The sequence below is a fragment of the Elephas maximus genome, chromosome 1 (assembly GCF_024166365.1).
Source record: "Elephas maximus indicus isolate mEleMax1 chromosome 1, mEleMax1 primary haplotype, whole genome shotgun sequence".
Lineage (NCBI taxonomy): Eukaryota > Metazoa > Chordata > Mammalia > Proboscidea > Elephantidae > Elephas > Elephas maximus.
In genome coordinates this window covers 151,171,758-151,194,429 of record NC_064819.1, presented here as the reverse complement: position 1 = coordinate 151,194,429, position 22,672 = coordinate 151,171,758, and the positions used below count along the sequence as shown (strand labels likewise).

General features: G+C 38.8%; 1 protein-coding gene across 6 annotated transcripts in view; it reads right to left on the bottom strand.

The window, feature by feature from the left end:
* The window catches only part of ORC3 (origin recognition complex subunit 3), an 86,043-nt gene that overhangs the window by 25,678 nt on the left and 37,693 nt on the right, over positions 1-22,672 (bottom strand). For all 6 annotated transcript variants that reach the window (XM_049896917.1, XM_049896897.1, XM_049896907.1 and 3 more), the window contains 2 exons: positions 14,654-14,770; positions 13,726-13,805 (listed from right to left, as the gene is read on the bottom strand). In XM_049896917.1, the coding sequence (XP_049752874.1) occupies positions 13,726-13,805; positions 14,654-14,770 (197 nt within the window). The remainder of the gene's footprint in view (positions 1-13,725; positions 13,806-14,653; positions 14,771-22,672) is intronic.

Below are 22,672 nucleotides of genomic sequence, written 5' to 3'. Positions count from 1 at the left end.
CAACTGCAGAACACACCATCAATTGCTCATATCCAAGTTCAAGTTGAAGCTGAAGAAAATTAAAACAAGTCCACGAGAGCCAAAGTATGACCTTGAGTACATCCTATCTGAATTTAGAGACCATCTCAAGAACAGATTTGATGCACTGAATACTAATAACCAAACACCAGACAAGTTGTGGGAAGACATCAAGGACACCATATATAAAGAAAGCAAAAAGGTCATTAAAAAGATGAAAAAAAAAAAAAGAAAAGACCAAAATGGTTGCCAGAAGAGATTCTAACTTGCTCTTAAATGCAGAGCATCTAAAGTGAATGGAAGAAGTGATGAAGTAAAAGAGATGAACAGAAGATTTCAAACAGCTACTCAAGGAGACAAAGTAGAGTATGACAATGAAATGTGCAAAGAGCTGGAGCTAGAAAACCAAAAGGAAAGGACATGTTTGGTATTTCTCAAGCTAAGAGAACTGAAGAAAAAATGCATGTCTCGAGTTGCAATTTTGAAGGATTCTATGGGCAAAATACTGAACAATGCAGGAAGCAAAAAAGAAGATGGAAGGAATACACCTAGACCCTGTGCCAAAAGAACTGGTCGACGTTCAATCATTTCAGGAGGCAGCATATGATCAAGAACTGGTGGTACCGAAGAAAGAAATCCAAGCTCCACTGAAGGCACTGGCAAAAAACAAGGCCCCAGGAATTGATGGAATATCAGTTGAGATGTTTCAACAAACAGATGCACCACTGGAGGTTCTCACTCATCTATGCCAAGAAATTTGGAAGACACCTACCTGGCCAATCACCTGGAAGAGATCCATATTTGTGCCCATTCCAAAGAAAGGCAATCCAAGAGAATATGGAATGTATTGAACAATATCATTAATATCACACTCAAGTAAAATTTAACTGAAAATAATTCAAACAACGGGTGCAGCAGTACATCAACAGGAAACTGCCACAAATTCAAGCCGGATTCAGAAGAGGACGTGGAACCAGGGATATCATTGCTGATGTCAGATGGATCCTGGCTGAAAGGACAGAATACCAGCAAGATGTTTACCTGTGTTTTATTGACTATGCAAAGGCATGTGACTGTGTGAATCATAACAAATTACGGATAACATTTCGAAGACTGGGAATTCCAGAACACTTAATTTTGCTCGTGCAGAACCTATACATAGACTAAGAAGCAGTTGTTTGAACAGAACAAGGGGATACTGCATGGTTTAAAATCAGGAAAGGTGTGTGTCATGGTTGTATCCTTTCATCATACTTATTCAATCTGCCTGCTGAGCAAATAATCTGAAAAGCTGGACTATATGAAGAATGCTCCATCAGGATTGGAGGAAGACTCATTAACAACCTGCAATATGCAGATGCCATAACTTTGCTGTAAGGGAAGAGGACCTGAAGCACTTACTGATAATGATTAAAGACCACAGCCTTCAATATGGATTACACCTCAACATAAAGAAAACAAAAATTCTCACAACTGGACCAACAAGCAACATTATGATAAATGGAGAAAAGGTTGAAGGTGTCAAGGATTTCATTTTACTTGGATCCACAATCAATACCCATGGAAGCAGCAATCAAAAAATCAAACAACGTTTTGCACTGGGTAAATCTGCTGCAAAAGACTTCTTTAAAGTACTGAAAAGCAAATATGTCACTTTGAGGACTGAGGTGTGCCTGACCCAAGCCATGATAGTTTAAATCACTATATGCTCGCCAGTGCTGGACAAACAATAAGGAAGACCAAAGAACTGATGCCTTTGAGTTACGGTGTTGGTCATGAATACTGAATACATCATGGGCTGCCAAAAGAATGAACAAGTCTGTTTTGGAAGAAGTACAGCCAGAGTGCTTCTTGGATGTGAGGATGGTGAGACTTCAACTAAGGTACTTTGGACATGTTATCAGGAGGAACCAGTCCCTGAAGAAGGACATCATGCTTGGTGAGGCAGAGGTTCAGCCAAAACGAGGAAGATCTTCAACAAGACAGGCTGACACAGTGGCTGCAACAATGGGCTCAAACATAGCAACCATCGTGAGGATGGAGCAGGACTGGGCAGTGTTTCACTCTGTTATAAAAAGGGTTGCGATGAGTTGGAACCAACTCAATGGCACCTAACAACAACACAACAATTCTTACGCACACTGAAGTCTGAAACTCACTACTCTAAAAACGGTGATTCTCAATAGTTTTTATTTAAATGAGGCTTCAACAATTACAGCAGTTTGTCTGATTTCACCGCAAACCTACAGATAATTGTGGAGAACTTGATATAATGCAAATTCAGGATGGACAATCCCTGTCCTAAAAGAAATGATATTTTAATGGTGTAATTTCATATATCTTTTGCATGAATAAATCTGTATCATAAAATGTTAGATTGTTAATATTTGTGAGGCATCTCAGAGACTGCCAAACCAAACCCCGTGCCATCGAGTCGATTCCAACTCATAGCAATCCTATAGGACAGAGCAGAACTGCCCCATAGAGTTTCCAAGGGGTGCCTGGCAGATTCGAAATGCTGACCATTTGGTTAGCAGCCATAGCACTTAACCACTATGCCACCAGGGTTTCCTCATAGACTGAAGTGTTAGGTAATTTTTCATAACAAGATCTTTAAATATGATCTAAAGTTTATCTGCAAAATCAGGAAACAATGCATTATTTAGTTTCTAAATCTCTGGTCTCTTTGAACTAAGCAGAAGTAATCAAATGTTGCTATTATTACTTGGGTCACTTTTTTTTCTTCTTAACTCAATAAAAGCTGAGCTAACCTAATATATTACTGTTTAAGTCAAAAGCCCTACTCAGAAATTAGAATTTCTTTCAGCCTCAATTAAATTCCTTCAGTTATCAACCAACTTCAAGTTATAAGTCTGTTTCTGTAGCAAGCTCATAAGGTTACACTTGGATAAGCAGGCTAGATACTGGTGTCTTTCACTTATATATCTGCACTCTGTGCTGAAATGACAAGTCTGGATGGGGAGTTGATTCCACAGAAGCTGACTATGCTGGTTCATCTTAAAATTTTGGATATTTAAAACATGGGTCAATGGCCACAAACCCAAATAATTTTTTTTTAATTATCATCCCTCAAATAATTAGAGTACGACTGAAAAAAGAACTGGACTTTAAAGATACCATTTTAAATTCCAGCTCTTCTAATTGCAGAAAAGTCAACTCAGTGTTCTGGCCTTGGTTTCCTTGTTTGGAAGAAAACTGGGTAACTCTAGATGACAAATTCTGATATGATGAGGGTGGAGGGCTGATTAATTCCCCTAAGAAGGGGGGCCCACTTTTCCATATCCATCAGTACAAAGAATCATTGCCATTTTGATCCACTGCTACCAATGAGAATGAAATATTCTTCAAGTCCAACTGATTCACAGTGTTTCTATAAGTTGACGACTTATGGCTTACAGCAACCCTTAAAATGTTGCTCAAACACCAACCAGTTGTTGTTGAGCTGACTGTGACTCATAGTGACCTCACGTGTATCAGAGTAGAACTGTGCTCCCTAGGGTTTTCAGTGGCTGATTTTTTAGATATAGATGGCCAGGTCTTTTTTCCAAGGCACCTCTGGGTGGACTTGAACCTCTAACCTTTTGATTAGCAACTGAGCGTGTTAACCACTTGTACCACCCTACTACTAAATTATTACTGATAGTTCCCCTACTCTAATATTAAAAAAAACTTGTTAATCTAGTTACCAAATTCAAATTACAAATGTGTCCTTTGTAGACTGAAATTTTGGGGACGGAATGGCAGGTATAAGACATTTTAAATACTTTTGGTTATTTCCAACATGCAACCAGTTGTTGTGGAGCCGATTTTGACTCGTAGAGACTCCATGTGTATCAGAGTAGATCCGAGTAGAACAGCACTCCATAGGGATGTTCAAAAGCAAGGTTCTATAAATTTCAAAAGCTTGATATTTTGGTCTACTTTTTTATTTCTACATGATTGTTTGGAAGTTTTCTCCAACAGAAAGGTAAAATTTTCCTCTTAAGGTCTTTCACAGCTGACCAGGAAAAGCAGATGTACTCACCCTAGCTCACTGCTGGGCTAGCGTTTTTTACCACTTCCTCTTCCCAAATGACTTTTTCACTTAACTGTACCTTCACACAGAAACCCTGGTGGCATAGTCGTTATGAGCTATGGCTGCTAACTAAAAGTCGGCAGTTCAAATCCACCAGGTGCTCCTTGGAAACTCCATGGGGCAGTTCTACTCTGTCCTATAGGGTCGCTATGAGTTGGAATCGACTCGACGGCAGTGGTGTTTTTGGGCTTTCATGTCTTTATATGGAGCCCTGTTGGCACAGTGGTTAAGGCGCTCAGCTGATAACTGAAAGGTCAGTGGTTTGAAACCACCAGCTGCTCCGTTGGAGAAAGATGTGGCAGTTTGCTTCTGTAATGATTTACAGCCTTGAAAATACTATGGGGCAGTTCTACTCTGTCCTACAGGGTCGCTATGAGTCAGAATCGACCCAACTGCAACAGGCTATAGTTATGGGTTATTGTCCCATTACTATTATCGTTCACGTTTCTTTAATCTAGTTTGGAATTGGTATTCCTGATTCTTGAGTGTATTACAAGTTTAGTAGTGCCAGGGAGACTCACAAAGAACAGAGCAAGTCCCTTCCTTATGAAGTAACCTATGAATACCCAGCTGGAGAAGGAAGAAAACACTAATCATGAAGATTAAAACACAAAACCCAACAAGAACCCACTGGGTGTTTGGAATAGGTATGTTCACTTGAATAGAAAACAAAAGGAAGTCTCAGAAATATTCTAGTTGAGGTAAATATATGAACACATGAAACCAAAACCAGGCTCAACCCCAAATCATGGCAACTACATGTGTTATCAGCTCCACAGCGTTTTTTTTAAATAGTTTATTTTTGTTGTTGAGAATGTACACAGCAGAACATAACGCCAATTCAACAGTTCTACATGTACAATTCAGTGACACTGATTATATTCTTTAAGTTGTCTAAACATTCTTACCTTTTTTTTTCCAAGTTGTTTCTTGCCCATTACCAGAATGTCACTGCCTCCTAAATTTCCTACCTAACCTTTCAAGTTGCTGTTGTTGATTTGTTCCCATATAGATGTTGTTGTTGTTGTTAGGTGCCGTCGAGTCGGTTCCGACTCATAGTGACCCTATGCACAACAGAACGAAACACTGCCCGGTCCTGAGCCATCCTTATAATCGTTGTTACCCATATAGATGTTAAAAAAGCACAATGCTCAAGGCAGGCATTTTTACTAGTTAAGCTGAACTATTTTTTGTTTTTAAGACGACTTCAAGGGTTATTTCTGGTTTAAAGTTTAAGGATAAAGATTATCTCAGCATACCCTGAGGGACCAAATTACTGGACTGAGGGCTAGGGACCATGGTCTTGGGGAACATCTAGCTCAATTGGGACAACATAGTTTATAAAAGAAAATGTTCCACATCCTACTTTGGTTAAGTAGCATCTGAGGTCTTAAAACCATGTGAGCAATTATCTAATATACTTCACTGGTCCCACCCCCTCTGGAGTAGGGGAGAATGAAGAAAACCAAAGACACAAGGAAAACATTAATCCAAAGGAGTAATGGACCACAACTACCACACCCTCCACCAGACTGAGTCCACCAAAACTACATGATGCCAGGCTTCCACCACCAACTGCTCTGATACGGATCACAATAGAGGGTCCTGGACAGAGCTGGAGAAAAATATAAACCAAAATTCTAACTCACACAAAAAAGACCAGACTTATGGTCTGAAAGAGACTGGAGAAACCCCATGTATGGCCTCTGGACACTCTTTAAACTCAGTACTGAAATCACTCTTGAGGTTCACCCTTCAGCCAAAGATTAGAAGGGGCCAAAAAAACAGAATGAGACTAAATGGGCACACCAGCCCAGGGGCAAGGACGAAAAGGCAGAAGCGGACAGGAAAGCTGATACTGGAGGACCCGAAGTCCACAAGGGGAGAGTGTTGATATGTCAGGGGGTTGGCAACCAATGTCCCAAAATAATTATTTGTATTAATTATTAATGAGAAAGTAATTTGCTCTGTACACCTTCATCTAAAATACAAAGAAAAAAAACAAACATACCTCAGGACAATACTTTCAGGGATTCGTCCAGGCTTCATGGCTACATGAAGTCTAGAGTCCATGAAAACTTGCACGTTCTGTCCTACATTTTCCCCCATTTGATCAGGATTCCTCTGCAGAATCTTTGATTCAATTTTGAAGCCAGACGCGTAGCAACTCTATAGGACACAATAGAACTGCCCCATAGGGTTTCCTAGGCTGTAATCTTTGGGAATTTTTATAGAAGTAGAGTCACTATGAGTTAGAATCTAAGTGACAACACTCAACGATGACCATAACAATGGTAGCTGGGCACCATCCAGTTCTGGTTTCATGGGCAAAGCGGGCACTTGTTCATGGAAACAATTAGCCACACATTCCATTTCCTCCTACTATTCATGATACTCCAGGAGAATAGAGATCAATTGTTGTGTCTTAAATGGCTGCTTGCAAGCTTATAAAACCCTAGGCATTAAGCAACAAACTAGGAGGTAGAACAGAAGCACTAAACATGACTCTCAGGGTCTCTCCAGTCTCCGTCAGACCAGTTCTGGTCGGTCTTTGTGAATAAGAATTTTGTTTTACATTCTTCTCCAGCTCTGTCCAGGACCCTGTATTGTGATCCCCGTCAGAACAGTTGGTGGTGGCAGCCAGGCACCACCTAGTTATGGTGGACTCAGTCTGGTGGAGGCTATGGTACTTGAGGTCCATTTAGTCCATTTAACTGAGATGTCCCATAAAACCAGGACCTAAACCACCAAACCAAGGAACCAAATCTCATGAGATGTTCAGTTGTACGTAAGCAGCCTCAGCAGCTACTCTTTTCTGTTGTTATAAATGTATCTATCATGCAACTTTTGCCAATTCAACTTTTTTACGGCAATTAATCAGCTATGCAACCGTACCCTTAATCAATGCAATTTTTCCATCACTGTAAACTGTAACATAGTGCTCCATAAGCAATAATCCCCCCCTTTCCTCCTCCTTCCCACCCCTGGTAACCACTTATAAACTTTGGCCTCCATACATTTGCCTTTTCTTGTCTTTTCATATAAGTGAGGTCATACAATATTTGTCCTTTTGCGGTTGACTCATTTCACTCACCATAATGTCTTCAAGCTCCATCCATATTGTAGCATGAATCAAGATCTCATTTCTCTTATTGGCTTAGTATTCCATTGTATGTATTTACCACATTTTGTTTATCCACTTATCATCTGACAGGCATTTAGGCTGTTTCCACCTTTTGGCTACTGTGAATAGTGCTGCAATGGACACTGGTGTACAAGTATCTGTTTGAGTCTCTGTTGTCAAGACTTTTGGGTATATACCTACGAGCGGAATTGCTGGGTCATATGCCAGTTCTATTTTTAGTTTTCTGAGAAATGTCCACAGTTTTCCACAATGGCTGTACCATTTTGCATTTCCAGCAGCAATGGATAAGGTTTCCCATTTCCCACATCCTTGCCAGCACTGTTATTTTGTTTGTTCTTATCTTAGTCACCCTACTGGAGGTGAAATGGTATCTCACTGTGGTTTTGATTTGCATCTCTAATGGCTAATGATGTTGAGCATCTTTTCATGTGTTTGGTGGCCATCTGAATGTCCTCTTTGGTGAATGTCTATTCAAGTGCTTTGCTCATTTTGATTGAGTTATCTGTCTTTCTGTAAAGTTGTCTAAGTTTTATATATTTTGGTTATTAGATTCTTATACGTATGGTTTCCAAACATATTCTCAGAGCCGGTAGCTTGCCTTTTCACTTTTTAGGGAAAGTCTTCTGATGAACAAAAATTTTTAGTTTTTATGAGATCCCAACTATTGATTTTATCTTTTGCCATCTGTGTTTCTGTTATGTTAGATAATCCATTGTTAAAAGCTAGGCCCAACAGCCTTGCCCTTGAATTTTCTTCTAAGAGTTTTATGGTTTTAGTTTTCATATTCCATAGGGTTTTCAACAGCTGATTTTCCATTAGATCATAACTGTTCTTTTCAAGGCGCCTCTGGGTAGACTGGAACCTCCAACTTTGCAGTTAGCAGCCAGCATGCTAATCATTTGCACCATTAAAATCTCTTATTGGGATTCTGAAGGATGAAATAAAACATAACTTTTCAGTGGCAATCTAGTTTCCATGGGGAGTTATTTTTCCAGATAACATGAAATTAATTCCCTATCTTAAGCTGCACCTGCTAGATCACTAACATTTGTATTATTAAGTATCTGGACTTAAAGTGCTTTCTGTGTCAATTTTCCTCCTACTGTGCCCATCTGTTCTTTTCTTGTGGGCCCAGAGGAAACCAATACTTAGTAAACATTCGGTTCTCAGACTGTTTTATGATTGTTTCATATAAGCATTTATATTTACTGGGGAAAATTATGTAACTGTATTCAGAAACTTGGCTCACACTGAATTTCTCTTTCACACTATCTAAGTGATTATCATTTTTATGGAAGACTAAAAATTCACCAAACATAAGAAGAAATAAATACAAATGACTTTAAATTTGAAAGGCCTGTGTGTCAGGGATGCTTAGTGATCTTCGATACCTCATAATTATATAATAGTAGGTAAATAATTTAAAGGAAGCGCTGGTGGCACAGTGGTTAAGCAGTCAGCTGCCAACAAAAGTTGGCAGTTGGAACCCACCAGCTGCTCTGCAGGAAGAGAGATGTGGTAGCCTGCTTCCATAAAGATTACAGCCTTGGGATCCCTATGGGGCAGTTCTACTCTGCCCTATTGAGTTGCTATGAGTTGGAATCAACTCAACAGCAGTGGGTCTGGTTTTGGTTTTTAATAATTAAAAAAAAAAAAAAAATTTTTTTTTAATTGTGCTTTAGGTGAAAGTTTACAGAGCAAATTAGTTTTCCATTCAATAGTTTGGTTGCATTTCATGCAATGTGTCAGTACTCTCTCCATTTCCGCCCTGGGTTCCCCATTTCCTTTCATCCAGATTTTCTACCCCTCCCTGTGTTCTCATCTTTGCTTTTTAGCAAATATTGTCCTTTTGATCTTGTACAATCGCTTGTTCTAAGGAACACGTTTAAAAAAAAAAAAATTTTTTTTCTATTGTTTGGGTGAAAGGTGATCTCCAGGAATGGCTTCAGTTCCAGTCAGAAGGGTGTCTTAGGGCCAGTCTTGGGGGTTCCTCTTGTCTCTGTCAGACCAGTAAGTCTTGTCTTTTTTGTGAACCTGATTTTTTGTTCTACATTTTTCTCCCACTCTGTGTGGGACCCTCTGTTGTGATCCCAGTCAGAGCGGTCGGCAGTGGTAGTAGGGCACCATCTAGTTCTTCTGGTCTCCGGGTCATGTAGGCTGTGGTTCATGTGGTCTGTTAGTCCTTTGGACTAACTGCTCCCTTGAGACTTTGATTTTCTTCACTCTCCTTTGCTCTGGATGGGAAGAGGCCAATACTTGTACCTTAAATGACTGCTCACAAGCTTTTAAGGCCCCAGATGCTACTCACCAAAGTGGGATGCAGAACACTGTCTTTGTGAACTATGTTGTGCCAACTGACCTAGCTGTCCTCTGAATCTATGGTCCTTTGCCTTCAAGCCTACGAACTTCATCCTGCGAGGTGTTTCCATGACTACTGTGCCCCTTGTGTACTCTATATTAATATAATGCAGCACCTACAATTACGTAGAAATACCAACAACCAGACCTGTATCTGTAGTTGAATGTGCTCCCTTATACTCTCCCACAGCTCTTTAGCTTACCTATCTACCTATGTATTCATTTGTAGATCACTGTTTATTAACACCATTGTTGCAGTATTGTCTATGTTATAGTAATTACCACAGCTGTGCTTTATTCTTGTGTTCTTCTCAGTATCTTCCTTTGCCTTGGTCATACTGTACTGACTTCCCCTATTGTGTGTGTATTGCCTTTCCCTTCACCAATATTAACACATGTCTTCTATCTAGTAATTTTCCTTCCCTGCCCTTCCCATCGCTGGTAACTATCAAAGAATTTTTTTTTCCAGTGTGTAAAGGTTTTCTTCTTTTTTTTTTTCTATGAACGTGGTCTCATACAACATTTGTTCTTTTGTGACTGACTTATTCCACACAGCACAATGTCCTCCAAGTTGATCCATGTTGTGAAATGTTCTGTGGATTCGTCATTATTCTTTACTGGTGCGTAGTATTCCATTGTGTGTATGTACCACAGCTTGTTTATCCATTCATCCCTTAATGGGCACTTAGGTTGTTTCCATCTTTTTGCTATTGTGAATAATGCTGCAATGAACAAGGGTGTACATATGTCTATCTGTGTGATAGCTCTTATTTCTTCAGGGTATATACCAAGGAGTGGGATTGCTAAATAATATGGTATTTCTATTTCTAGCTTTTTAAGGACGTGCCATACCATTTTTCATAGTGGTTGTACCATTTTACATTCCCACCAGCAGTGTGTAAGAGTTCCAATCTTCCCACAACCTCACAAACATTTGTTATCTTCTGGTTTTTTGATTAGTGCCATTATTGTTGGGGTGAAATATCTCATTATAGTGTTGATTTTCACCTCTCTAATGCCTCATACTCCCACATGTCTGTCAGCTTGTCATACTGTGGGGGCCTGCGTGTTGCTGTGATACTGGAAGCTATGCCACTGGTATTCAAATACAAACAGGGCCACCTACAGCAGACAGGTTTCAGCAGAACTTCCAGACTAAGACAGACTAGAAGGAAGTACCTGGTCTACTTCTGAAGAGAATTACTAGTGAAAACCTTATGAATAGCAGTGGAACATTGTCTGATATAATGCCAAAAGATAAGCCCCTCAGGTTGGAAGGCACTCAAAATAAGACTGGCAAAGAGCTGCCTCCTCAAATTAGAGTCAACCATAATGATGCAGTAGAGACAAGCTTTCAGGACCTTCATTTGCTGAAGTGGCATGACTCAAAATGAGAAGGAACAGCTGCAAACATCCATTAAAAATTGGAATTTGGAATGTATGAAGTGTGAATCTAGGAAAATTGGAAATCAATAAAATGAAAGGGAATGCATAAACATCAATATCCTAGGCATTAGTGAGCTGAAATGGACTGGTACTGGCCATTGTGAATTGGACAGTCATATGATCTACTATGCCAGGAATGATGTTGCATTTATCATCAAAAAGAACATTTCAAGATCTATCCTGAAGTACAATGTGGTCTATGACTCATAACTGATTCGAGAGTACCTAATAACAACGCCTAATGATCAAGAACATTTTTTCTGTTTTTTATTTTGTGTTTTAGGTGAAAGTTTACAGTGCAGATTCATTTCTCATTCAAAAATTTATACATAAATCGTTTTGTGATATTGGTTGCAATTCCGCAATGTTTCAGCCATCTGCCCCTTTTCCTTTCCGTCCTCGGTTCTTTGTGTCCATTTGTCCAGTTTTCCCATTCCTTCCTACCTTCTCATCTTTGGTTTTGGGCAGGTGTTGCCCATTTGGTCTTGCATGCTTGATTGAACAATGAAGCACATTCCTCACGTATGTTATTTGTTTTATAGGCCTGTCTATTCTTTAGATGAAAGGTGGACTTCAGGGGCGGCCTCAGGTCTGAATTAGCAGGGTGATCGGGGGCCACAGTCTCCGGAGCTCCTCCATTCTGTGCCAGATCAGTAAGTCTGGTCTTTTTTTGTGAATGTGAATTTTGTATTACATTTTTCTCCTGCGCTGTCCAGGACCCTCTATTATGATCCCTGTCATAGCAGCTAGTGGTGGTAGCCAGGCACCATCTAGTTCTTCTGAGTTGAGGCTAGTGGGGGCTGTGGTTCATGTGGTCCATTAGTCCTTTGGACTAGTATTTTCCTTGTGTCCTTTGTTTTCTTCATTCTCCTTTGCTCTGAATGTGATGGAACCAATAGATGTATCTTAGATGGCTATTCTCAAGCTTTTAAGATCTCAGACGCTACTCACCAAAGTAGTTTGTAAAATATTTTCTTTATAAACTATTAGGCCAACTGACCAAACGTCCCCCGAGAACATGGCCCATGGCCTCAGCCCCAGTAACTTGGTCCCTCAAGGTGTTTCAATGTGTCTACAAAGCTTCTATGACTTTGCCTTGGTCAAGTTTTGCTGACTTCCCTATATTGTGTATTGTCTTTCCCTTCACCAAAGTTAATACTTGTCTACTATCTATTTAGTGGTTTCCCGTCTCCATCCTTTCTCTCCCTCATATCCATCAAACAAAAATTTTTTTTTCTGGATGTAAATCTTTTCTTGAGTTTTTGTAATAGTGGTCTCATACAATATTTGTCCCTTTGTGACTGACGCAAGCGTTTCTTCATGTGTTAGCTGCCTGAATGTCTTCTTTAGTGAATTTTCTCTACATATCCTTTACCCACATTTTAACAGGATTGTTTGTCTTTTTATTGTTGAGGTGTTGAAGTTTTCCATGAATTTTAGAGATTAGACCCTTTTCGGGTATGTCATAGCCAAAAATTTTTCCCAGTCTATAGGTTCTCTATTTACTCTTTTGGATATGTCTTTTGATGAGCACAGTGGCTAATTTTTAGGTGGTCCCATTTACCTAGTTCATCTTCTGCTGTGTTATCTAGTGCTGCTGTAACAGAAATACCACAACTGGATGGCTTTAAAAAACAGAAATTAATTTTCTCACAGTTTAGGAGGCTAGAAGTCCAAATTCAGGGTACAAGCTCCAGCAGAAGGCTTTCTCTGTCACCTCTGGGGGAAAGTGATTGTCACCCATCTTCCCCTGGTCTAGGAGCCTCTAGTCAGGTCCAAAGGACATACTCTGCTCCTGGCTCTTCTTTCTTGGTGGTATGAGGTCCCTCTCTGCTCAATTCTCTCTTTTATGTCTCAAAAGAGACTGACTCAAGATACAACCTAGTCCTGTAGATTGAGTCCTACCTCATTAACGGCCTCTAATCCTGTGTCATTAACATCATAGATGTTAGGATTTACAGCAGATAAGATCACAAAATGGTGGACAACCACACAATACTGGGAATCATGGCCTAGCCAAATTGACACATATTGTGGGAGGACACAATTCAATCCCTAACATGCTGTCTGTGTATTTTTTTAGTTATGCTTGGTGTCCTATAAGTGCCCTATATTAGGGCCCCTAATGTTTTCCCTATTAAGTAAATAATTTATGAATGAGTTATTGTTAATGTGTTATGTCAACTTGAGTAGGGGAAGGCATGAAGACCACTAGGCAGTTGCTCCTTGTTGCTCCTAATCAAGGTCAGCAGTGACCTCCTTTACAACGTGTATTTCACCAAATGAGCTACTCCTCCACCCAACCACATCAGGGGAATGGTAAGCTTGCTTCCCACGACTACTTTCCTCCCATGATGTCAATATTGCTGGCTTCTAATGATCCATAAACTAAGTTCTCCTCATGTACTATTGATAACTGACTGAACAATCACTAGCTTTACTTTAAAAACCATAAGTTAAAAAAAAAAACATTAAAGCAAGCAATGTAATGCATAGTTGCTACATTAAAAACACCATAAAATTACCAATATATAGTCTAGATATATACAAATATTCTTAGACACAACAAAGCTACTTATGAAACTTCTTGGCAGATGGAGTTCTGGAGGAAGGTGTTACTTACTGCCACACTTAGAACACACAAAAAGGAAAGAAAAACTACCTCAGCAGCTGTAAGGCCGATGTATACTCTTCTGAGTCCCATATGTTCTTTTCTAAACATGTGCAGTATAGCTCTCTGATCTGTAAATGAACAGCACATAGTGAAGAACCAAAAGTAATGCACTATGTTTACACGCTACTAGCTTGGTAAAACCATGTATAATCAAGAAAAAAAAAAATAATGTTATTAAAAACAATCACTTTCTTTAGACTTGGCATTATCACATGAATTAGGCTTTATATTCTTATTTACATAATATTGAAAATTATGGCTGATATCACTGGTCACTTTGTAGTAAAAAAATGATGAATTAAAAGTGATAATACAATTATAAAAAGGAACACTCAATGGCAGAAATCATCTCAAAAACAAGTCACTCTTATATATTTATATCGGTTCTCCAAAACTTTGATTAAGGATGCAAAGAGTTAGGATCACAAAATTCTTTCATTAACATCTATCCTATAGATGGTTCATGAGGTTTATGCTATGGCACAAAGGCCAGTTGAGCATAATTTTGCAAGGAGCAGAAGTACTGCTTCTAGTTTAGTTCTTGGTATAATACAAGGCTAACCATGAAACATTCTCAAACAGCTTTGCTTTTTTCAGCTCACTAAGGGTGGAAGGCCATCACTCTGTATAGGTGACAAAGAAGTATTAAAGAAGGAAAGTTAAATTCCTTCCACAAATATACTGGAAGGGAGGCAACACCACTGGGATTCATGTGGCTCTTTCTAGCTGTGGCATTCAGAACAAAAAACACTGCTTCAATTACCAGTTATGTGTACAGCTAGAAAGGATTCAGACTGTGCTCTCACTGCAAGATTTAGATCTACTTCAAATTCTTATGCCTGCAATGCTACAAAAATCAAAGCAAGAAGCTACTCATATTCCTACTCATAGATTCCAAATGAGGGAGCTTTGGTACCTGTCGACCCAATGGGTACTTGGGAAGAGAAGAGGTGAACTTATGAAGACATCTCAAAACCAGGAAGTAATTTGTGTGGTAAACATGCAGGTTTTCTAGTAGTGATTGTGTTTCCTCCTAAAGATCACAGAATATATTATTAATATATGTCAGTAATTAAAAGGCTATAATAATAAAATTTAATTCATGGTTTTAATAGTTTCTGGAAAACTGACAAGAGAAGATCAGAATTACAAATTAGCCTGCTTAATTCATGAAAATTTATAATACACATAAAATCCTGGACAAAGACTGGGTATTTTCTATTTAGTATTAAGTCTGGTCATATACACACATCAGAATTAATACTGCAATTCAATCTCCTCACATCTCCAGCAATGCTACAGTATATTGGCCCCAAAATAATACAAGAGTACAAAAAAGCACTTACTGAATACCTGTCCTGTGCTAATCACTTGGTGAGTATCACAGTGAGGGAAGGTCTGTTATCCTCTACCTCACTGTCATCAGAAGGATGTAGAGGTCCCCTGGAAGCCCAGTACAATGTAATTAACAGTTGTTGAAGTTCTGCTGCTGATATATCCTTTTCCTAAAGTACTGCTAGAGTTGTGTTTGGAGAAGGCAGGACTGTGGAAGAAACACCACAGGTGATTCTAAAAAATATTTGCTTCTTGTAGGGAATCCGTTTTACTGGTTGATTCACTTTAACAATTAAGGGGAAAAAAAGTAAAAAAAAAGAAATATGAAGCCAGAAAGGTTTATAATTTAGAATCTAGCAAGTATGATAATGGAGGATAGTGTCTTAAGAAACCTATAGGATGACTAGAAAGTTTTTCAAAAGCTGTCTAGAGCTTTCTCGAATAGTGTTAGACCATATCAGAGTTTTCAGGCTTCAATTCCTTCTACAATTGCTTATTCTGTAACATTTCCTTAACAGGGCTATGACTTGTGGCATGGTATTCATTTTTTTTTTTTTTCCTTCTAAGAAGTCAAATAAAGGACTGTAACTACTGGGCTGTGTCTTTTTTTTTTTTTTAATTTCAGTAATATCTTGCAGGTACCTATTGTTTTTAGCACTTACCCATGCAGAAGATAATGTATCAGATATCAATAAATCAAGCAAATCTAACCTATACAAAGCAACAAATCTGATATATTTTCCTAAACTCTAACTCACTTAGAAAGCAATTCCTTTGTCAGCAATCTATGGGTCATCACCACAAATCATATGGCAAAGAAAAACTTTTAGTATCAAAATGTTTTTTTTTTTTTCTCCCATTATTTCAACTCTCCTATCATAACAAAGGAAACCCTGGTGGCACAGTGGTTAAGAGCTATGGCTGCTAACCAAAAAGGTCAGCGGTTCAAATCCACCAGGCGCTCCTTGGGACAGTTCTATCCTATAGGGTTGCTATGAGTCAGAATTAACTCGAAGGCGGTGGGTTTGGGTTTTTTGGTTTATCATAACAAAGGCAGCCATAATCAAAGGGTACTTTAGCCACCACTGAGAGAGTATACTTTTATTCTACTTTTACTGTAAGTTATAACAGAGAGATTGCAGAAAAGCCATCAATTGATAATTTGTTTTACTGTGTGCTTAATCAGCTTTTAAACCCGGAATATTCTGGAAGAAAAGGAATCCATTACTGAATAGTAATCATATTTCATGCTACTTCATGTTACTTGCACTGCCTATTTACTTTTTGCTCTGTGGAGTACTTGTATGTACAAGTACGTGGGTAATGCAGTAGAACTGAGTGACATGCTTACTGAATTTATTTGGAGAAGGAGGGAAAAGAAATACTTCACATAGTATGGGAGATGTTGCACTGTACCACTCAATTAACCATGCCCTGGAGCAAGTATGAGATGAGCGATATGAACATGTTTTCCTTCCAGGTAGTCTTAGTCTTTCATATTTCTCACTGTGTAATAACTATGTCCCCACGCTGAGTGGAAATCTGTTGTTTAAAAACTGTTTTTTTTTTTTTTAATTCATATAACATGCAGTCTATTTTATCAGATGCTCAATTGAGGAAATGGACATCTAGTTACAAAAAAAAAAAATTTTTTTTTTTTTTTTTTAAAGCTGGCTATGTCAAACTCAATGAGAGAAGGTTTGTTGTATTACACCTTTTTAAGGTATCTTCAAGAGTAATTCTCACTATCCCGGATCTTTGCCTTATGTGCTGACTTTAGAACCTAATCTCCACCTGAGAAAGATTCCGCTGTTACTTGTATCTGTGTTCTTATCAGCTGCAAAAGAAAGTATCATGAATGATTAACTTTTTCATGTAACCTGTCCTCTAAGTTTACTGTCTTACCGATATACATCTGCCTTTACCTATCCAGGATGACAATTCCTGATATACTTTGCAGATACCGTTTTACAATAAAACTCAAACTTATAAAAGGTTTTGAAGTATGAAAAATCTTCCCACTTAGATAAAACGGCATCATTTCCAGTATGCACATGCAAACGCAAAGCCTGTTGATACAGTACTCCTTTTTTTTCCTCAGGCATCTTTTCTATACATCAGTCATAGTTCTCAATATGTTTTACTTCATAACCGTGTTTATTCTTTTCAACAAAGGGAGATTTTTTCCCTAGGAATATTCATTATTTCCCAAAAAGATACGCTTTCTTCTGTTCTTCTTGAAACATGACAACTTTTGCTCTTTTATTGATTTTTGATAAAAATATGGCAACAGAAATATTTCTCTGTTGTATGAAAAACAGAGCAAATACATACCAACCTCCTTGTTCCTCCTCAGACATGCTTCAACTTCAAGTTCTTTCCACTTGCTGTCCCTCTGCTCTTCCTGCAGATTCTTGCCGGCAAACGCCATAACTTCCTTCAAGTCTTTGATCAAAATCCGCCTCCTCAGTAGGGCCCTTATCTATAATTTCAGCACTACCCTCCATGCACACCAAACTTCATAACCCCTTTTCTGCTTCTTTGTTTTCTTAGCACTTAAAACTACCACAGTAAACACTTCACTTTTTTATCTTGTTTTATTGTCTCTCTTCCCCAATGAAATGCAAGCTCTACAAGAGCAGGGTTTTTTGTTTTGTTTTGTTTTGTCTTTTTGCCTCTTTGCTCACTCCTGTATTCCCAGGGCCTAGACCAATACCTGGTGGTGTAGTGGTTAAATGCTACAGCTGCTAACCAAAAAGGTCGGCAGTTCCAATCCACCAGCTACTCCTTGGAAGCTTGGAAACGTTCTACCCTGTCCTGTAGGGTCACTATGAGTCAGAATCGACTTGATGGCAATGGGTTTGGTTTGGTTTGGTTTTGGACCAACAGCTAGCACACAACAGACACTCAAAAAGTATTTGTTGAATGAAAATGTACATTAATAAACAGAGGCTGACATTCATATATTAGACATTCAGAGTCTCTTTTCTAAATAAAAGGGCAACTACTGGTTGTCTTGCTGGATATGGGATACATTTCCTACTTTTTCAAAAGATGCCAAAGGTCTGAATTAGTAATGCAAAGCTTCTTAATTCACCAATTTTGGCTCAGAGTTTTAAAAAACAGTATGAACCTGAAAACCACATTGTTGTTTGTCAATGTGCAATAGTTTTTATTGCTAGGTACTGCTGAGTCGGTTCTGACTCATAGCGACCCTATGTACAACAGAAAGAAACACTGTCCTGTCCTGCTCCTTCCTCACAATAATTGCTATGTTTGAGCACATTGTTGCAGCCACTGTGTCAATCCATCTTATGAAGGGTCTTGCTCTTTTTCCCTGAACCTCTACATTACCAAGCATGATGTCCTTCTCCAGGGATAGGTTCCTCCTAATGATGAAGTCTTGCCACCCTCACTTCTAAGAAGCATTCTGGCTGTACTATACTTCCAAGACATATTTGTTCGTTCTTCTGGCAGTCCATGGTATATTCAATATTCTCCACCAACACCACAATTCAAAGGCGTCAATTCTTCTTCGGTCTTTCTTATTCATGGTCCAGCTTTGACATGCATATAAGGCAATGCAAAATAAAAATACCATGGCTTGGGTCAGGGGCACTTCAGTCCTCAAAGCGACATCTTCGCTTTTTAACAGTTAAAAGAAGAATTTTGCAGCAAATATGATCAATGCAATATGTCATTTGATTTCTTCACTGCTGCTTCCATGGGTGTCAATTGCGTATCCAAGTAAAACCAAATCCCTGACAACTTCAATCTTTTCTTCATTTATCATTATGTTGGTTATCGGTCCAGTTGTGAGAATTTTTGTTTTGTTTTGAGGTGTGAGCCATACTGTAGGCTGTAGTCTTTGATCTTCATCAGTAAATGCTTCAAGTCCTCTTCACTTTCAGCAAAGTTATGGTATCTGCATATCACAGGTTGTTAATGAGTCTTCCTCCTATCCTGATGCCCTATTCTTCATACAGTCCAGCTTCTCAGATTATTTGCTCAGCATACAGACTGAATAAGAATGGTGCAAGGATACATATTGACACACATCTTTCCTCATTTTAAATCACGCAGTATTCCCTTGTTCTGTTTGAATGTCTGCCTCTCAGTCTATGTCTAGGTTCTGCATGAGCACAATTAAGTGTTCTGGAATTCCATTTCTTTGCAATGTTATCCATAATTTGTTATGATTCGCACAGTCAAATGCCTCTGTACAGTCAATAAAACACAGGTCAACAACTTTCTGGTATTCTGTTTTCAGCCAAGATCCATCTGACATCAGCAATCATATTCCTTGTTCCACGCCCTCTTCTGAATCCGGCTTGCACTTCTGGCAGTTCCCTGTTGATGTACTGGTGCAACTGTTTTTGAATTATCTTCAGTATAACTTTACTTGCATGTGATATTGATGACGTTGTTTGATAATTTCCATATTCTGTTGGACCACCTTTCTTTGGAATATGCATATATATGGATCTCTTTCAGTTGGCTGGCCAAGCAGCTGTTTTCAAATTTCTTGGCATAGATGAGTGAGTACCTCCAGCGCTGCTTCTGTCTTTTGGAACACTTCAATTAGTATTCCATCATTCCTGGAGCCTTGTTTTTTGTCAATACCTTCAGTGTAGCTTGGGCTTTTTCCTTCGCTACCCCTGGTTCTTGATCATATGCTACCTCCTGAAGTAGCTGAATATCAACCAATTCTTTTTACTACAGTGACTCTGCATATTCCTTCCATCTTCTTTTGATGCTTCCTGCGTTGTTCAATATTTTGCCAAGAGAATCCAATCAATATTGCAACCCAAGGCTTGAATTTTTTCTTCAGTTCTCTCACCTTGAGAAATGCCAAGCATGTTCTTTCCTTTTGGTTCTCTAACTCCAGGTCCTTGCACCAAAAAACAAAACAAACTCACTGCTGTCAAGTTGAGTCCGACTCATAGCAACCCTAGAGGACAGAGCAGAACTGGCCCATAGGGTTTCCAAGGAGCAGCTGGTGGATTTAAACTGCTGATCTTTTGGTTAGAAGCCAAGCTCCTAACCACTGCACCACCAGGGCCCCAGGTGCTTGCCCATTTCATTACAAAATACTTTACTTTGTCTTCTCGAGCCACCCTTGAAATCTTCTGTTCAGCTCTTTTATCATTTCTTCCATCTGCTTTAGCTTCCCTATGCTGGACAGCAAGTTTCAGGGTTTCTTCTTTTCTTTCTTTCCTGTCTTTTTAATGGCCTCTTGCTTTCTTCAGGTATGATGTCTTTGATGTCATACCACAATTTGTTTGGTGTTCAGTCATGAGTGCTCAGTGCATGAAATCTATTCTTGAGATGGTCTCTAAACTGAGGTGGGATATACTGATGGTCATACTTTGGCTCTTACGGACTTGTTTTAATTTTCTTCAGCTTCAGCTTGAGCTTGCTTAGGAGCAACTGATGGTCTGTTCCACAGTCAGCCCCTGGCCTTGTTCTCACTTAGTATTTAACTTTTACATTGTCTCTTTCCATAGATGTAGTCAATTTGATTCCTGACTACTCCATCTGGCAAAGTCCATGTGTATAGTCGCCATTTATGTTGTCGAAAAAAGGTATTGCCAATGAATAAGTCACTGGTCTCACAAAATTCTATCATGTGATCTCCTGGGTTGTTTCTATCAGAAAGGCTGTGTTTCCAACTACTTATCCTTCTTCATTTCCAATTTTCACATTCTAATCACCAGTAATTATCGATGCATCTTGGTTGCATGTTTGATCAATTTCAGATTGCAGAAGTTGGTAAAAACCTTCGTTTCTTTATCTTTGGCATTTGTGGCTGATGTATAAATCTGAATAATAGTCATATTAACTGGTCTTCCTTGCAGGCATATGGGTATTATCCTATCACTGACAGCACTGTATTTTAGGATAGATCTTGAAATGCTCTTTTTGACGACGAATGCAATGCTGTGCCTCTTTAGTTTGTCATGCCTGGCATAGGAGGCCAAAGGCTTTTCGATTTAAAATGGCCATTTCACTATACCACTAATGCCTAAGATATCTATCTTCAAGTGTTCCATTTCACTTCCAACAATTTCCAATTTTCCTTGATTCATACTTTGTACATTTCACGTTCTAATTATTAGTAGATGTCTGCAGCTGTTCTTTTTTTTCTCATTTTGAGTCATGCCACATCAACAAATGAAGGTTCTAGAAGCTTTACTCCATCCATATCATTAAGGGCAACTCTACTTTGAGGAGGCAACTCTTCCCAGTCATATTTTGAGTGATTTCCAACCTGGGCGGTTCATCTTTCAGCGCTATATTAGACAATGTTCTGCTGCTATCCGTAAGGTTTTCACTCACCAGTTTTGTCAGAAGTAGATCACTAGGTCCTTCTTCCCAGCCTGTCTTAGTCTGGAAGCTCCGCTGAAACTTGTCCACCTTGGGTGACCCTGCTGGTATTTGAAATACTGGTGGAACAGCTTCCAGCATCACAGCAACACGCAAACCACTGGAGTACGACAAAATGTCTAATACACTGTCTCAAATGAGTCATCTCCAACCACATTAATCCTGTCCATCATTTATTCAAAAATCATTCATTTATTATTGTTTACTTGTAAGACAGAGCCCCTATCATTAATGAACTAGTTGCTTTCTTTCGAAGAGGAGCCAATGTCTACATAAAACTGAAAGGTACATAGGTAAAGAAAAAATTATTAAGCAGCGTTAGATTAGCTATGTTTTATTTTGCATTGCGTTTAATTCTCTTTCAGTTTTCATAGTATTTTTGGTGCCTAGAATTACATGTGTGGGGTAATCAGTGACCTCAAGAAGATTTAAAGAAAGTAAATAAAAACAACTACAATTTTTGTAATTCGTTCCTTTTCAATTCACCATTATTAAAAGCTGATAAAACAGCTCTATACAGAATTTTTAGATTAAGACGTATCATCTAAGAACACATATTTTAGCATTTTCTCACTTATCTTGATATAACTAAGCACTATTTTTCCCATTAGAGAGTAATTTTGACTGGCAGTGTTTCCCAGACTTGACTTATCATATTACAGCCATCTAATACGGCACCAACCCACAGCTTTCTCCCAGCTCCTGTGGCATGGGTGCTAGGCATCTCATCTGTCTCTGCCTTTTGTTCTCCGTATTCCTAACCCAACAGCTTAAAAAAAAAAAAAAAATAGATCAGGACAATTACTTGATGATTTAAATTTGGATTTAAACTGCCAATTCCTGACACACTAGGCTAATGCCGAGCTCATTTCATCACATTTGGTAGGCTGTGATTGTTTTCCTTTTTCTTCTCTTTTCCACTTATTACTTTTTCTATTAGATTTTCCCCCTCCTCCTGCTCTTTAGGTCTAACAAAGGAAACAGAAAGAGGCGGGGGAAAGGCGAATGGTAATCTCCACCAAACTCATTTTATGCCTTTTATTCATAAATCACTGGTAAGTATCCTAAAGGGTAAAAAGAAGTACTTGCTCTCCCACTAATTTGCTCTGTGGCCTCAGATATTTCACTTCCTTTTTCTTGGCTTTAGTTTTTCATTTGTAAAATGTTGAGTGTTGAATCAAGTTATCTTTCTAACAGTAAAAAAATCCATTGC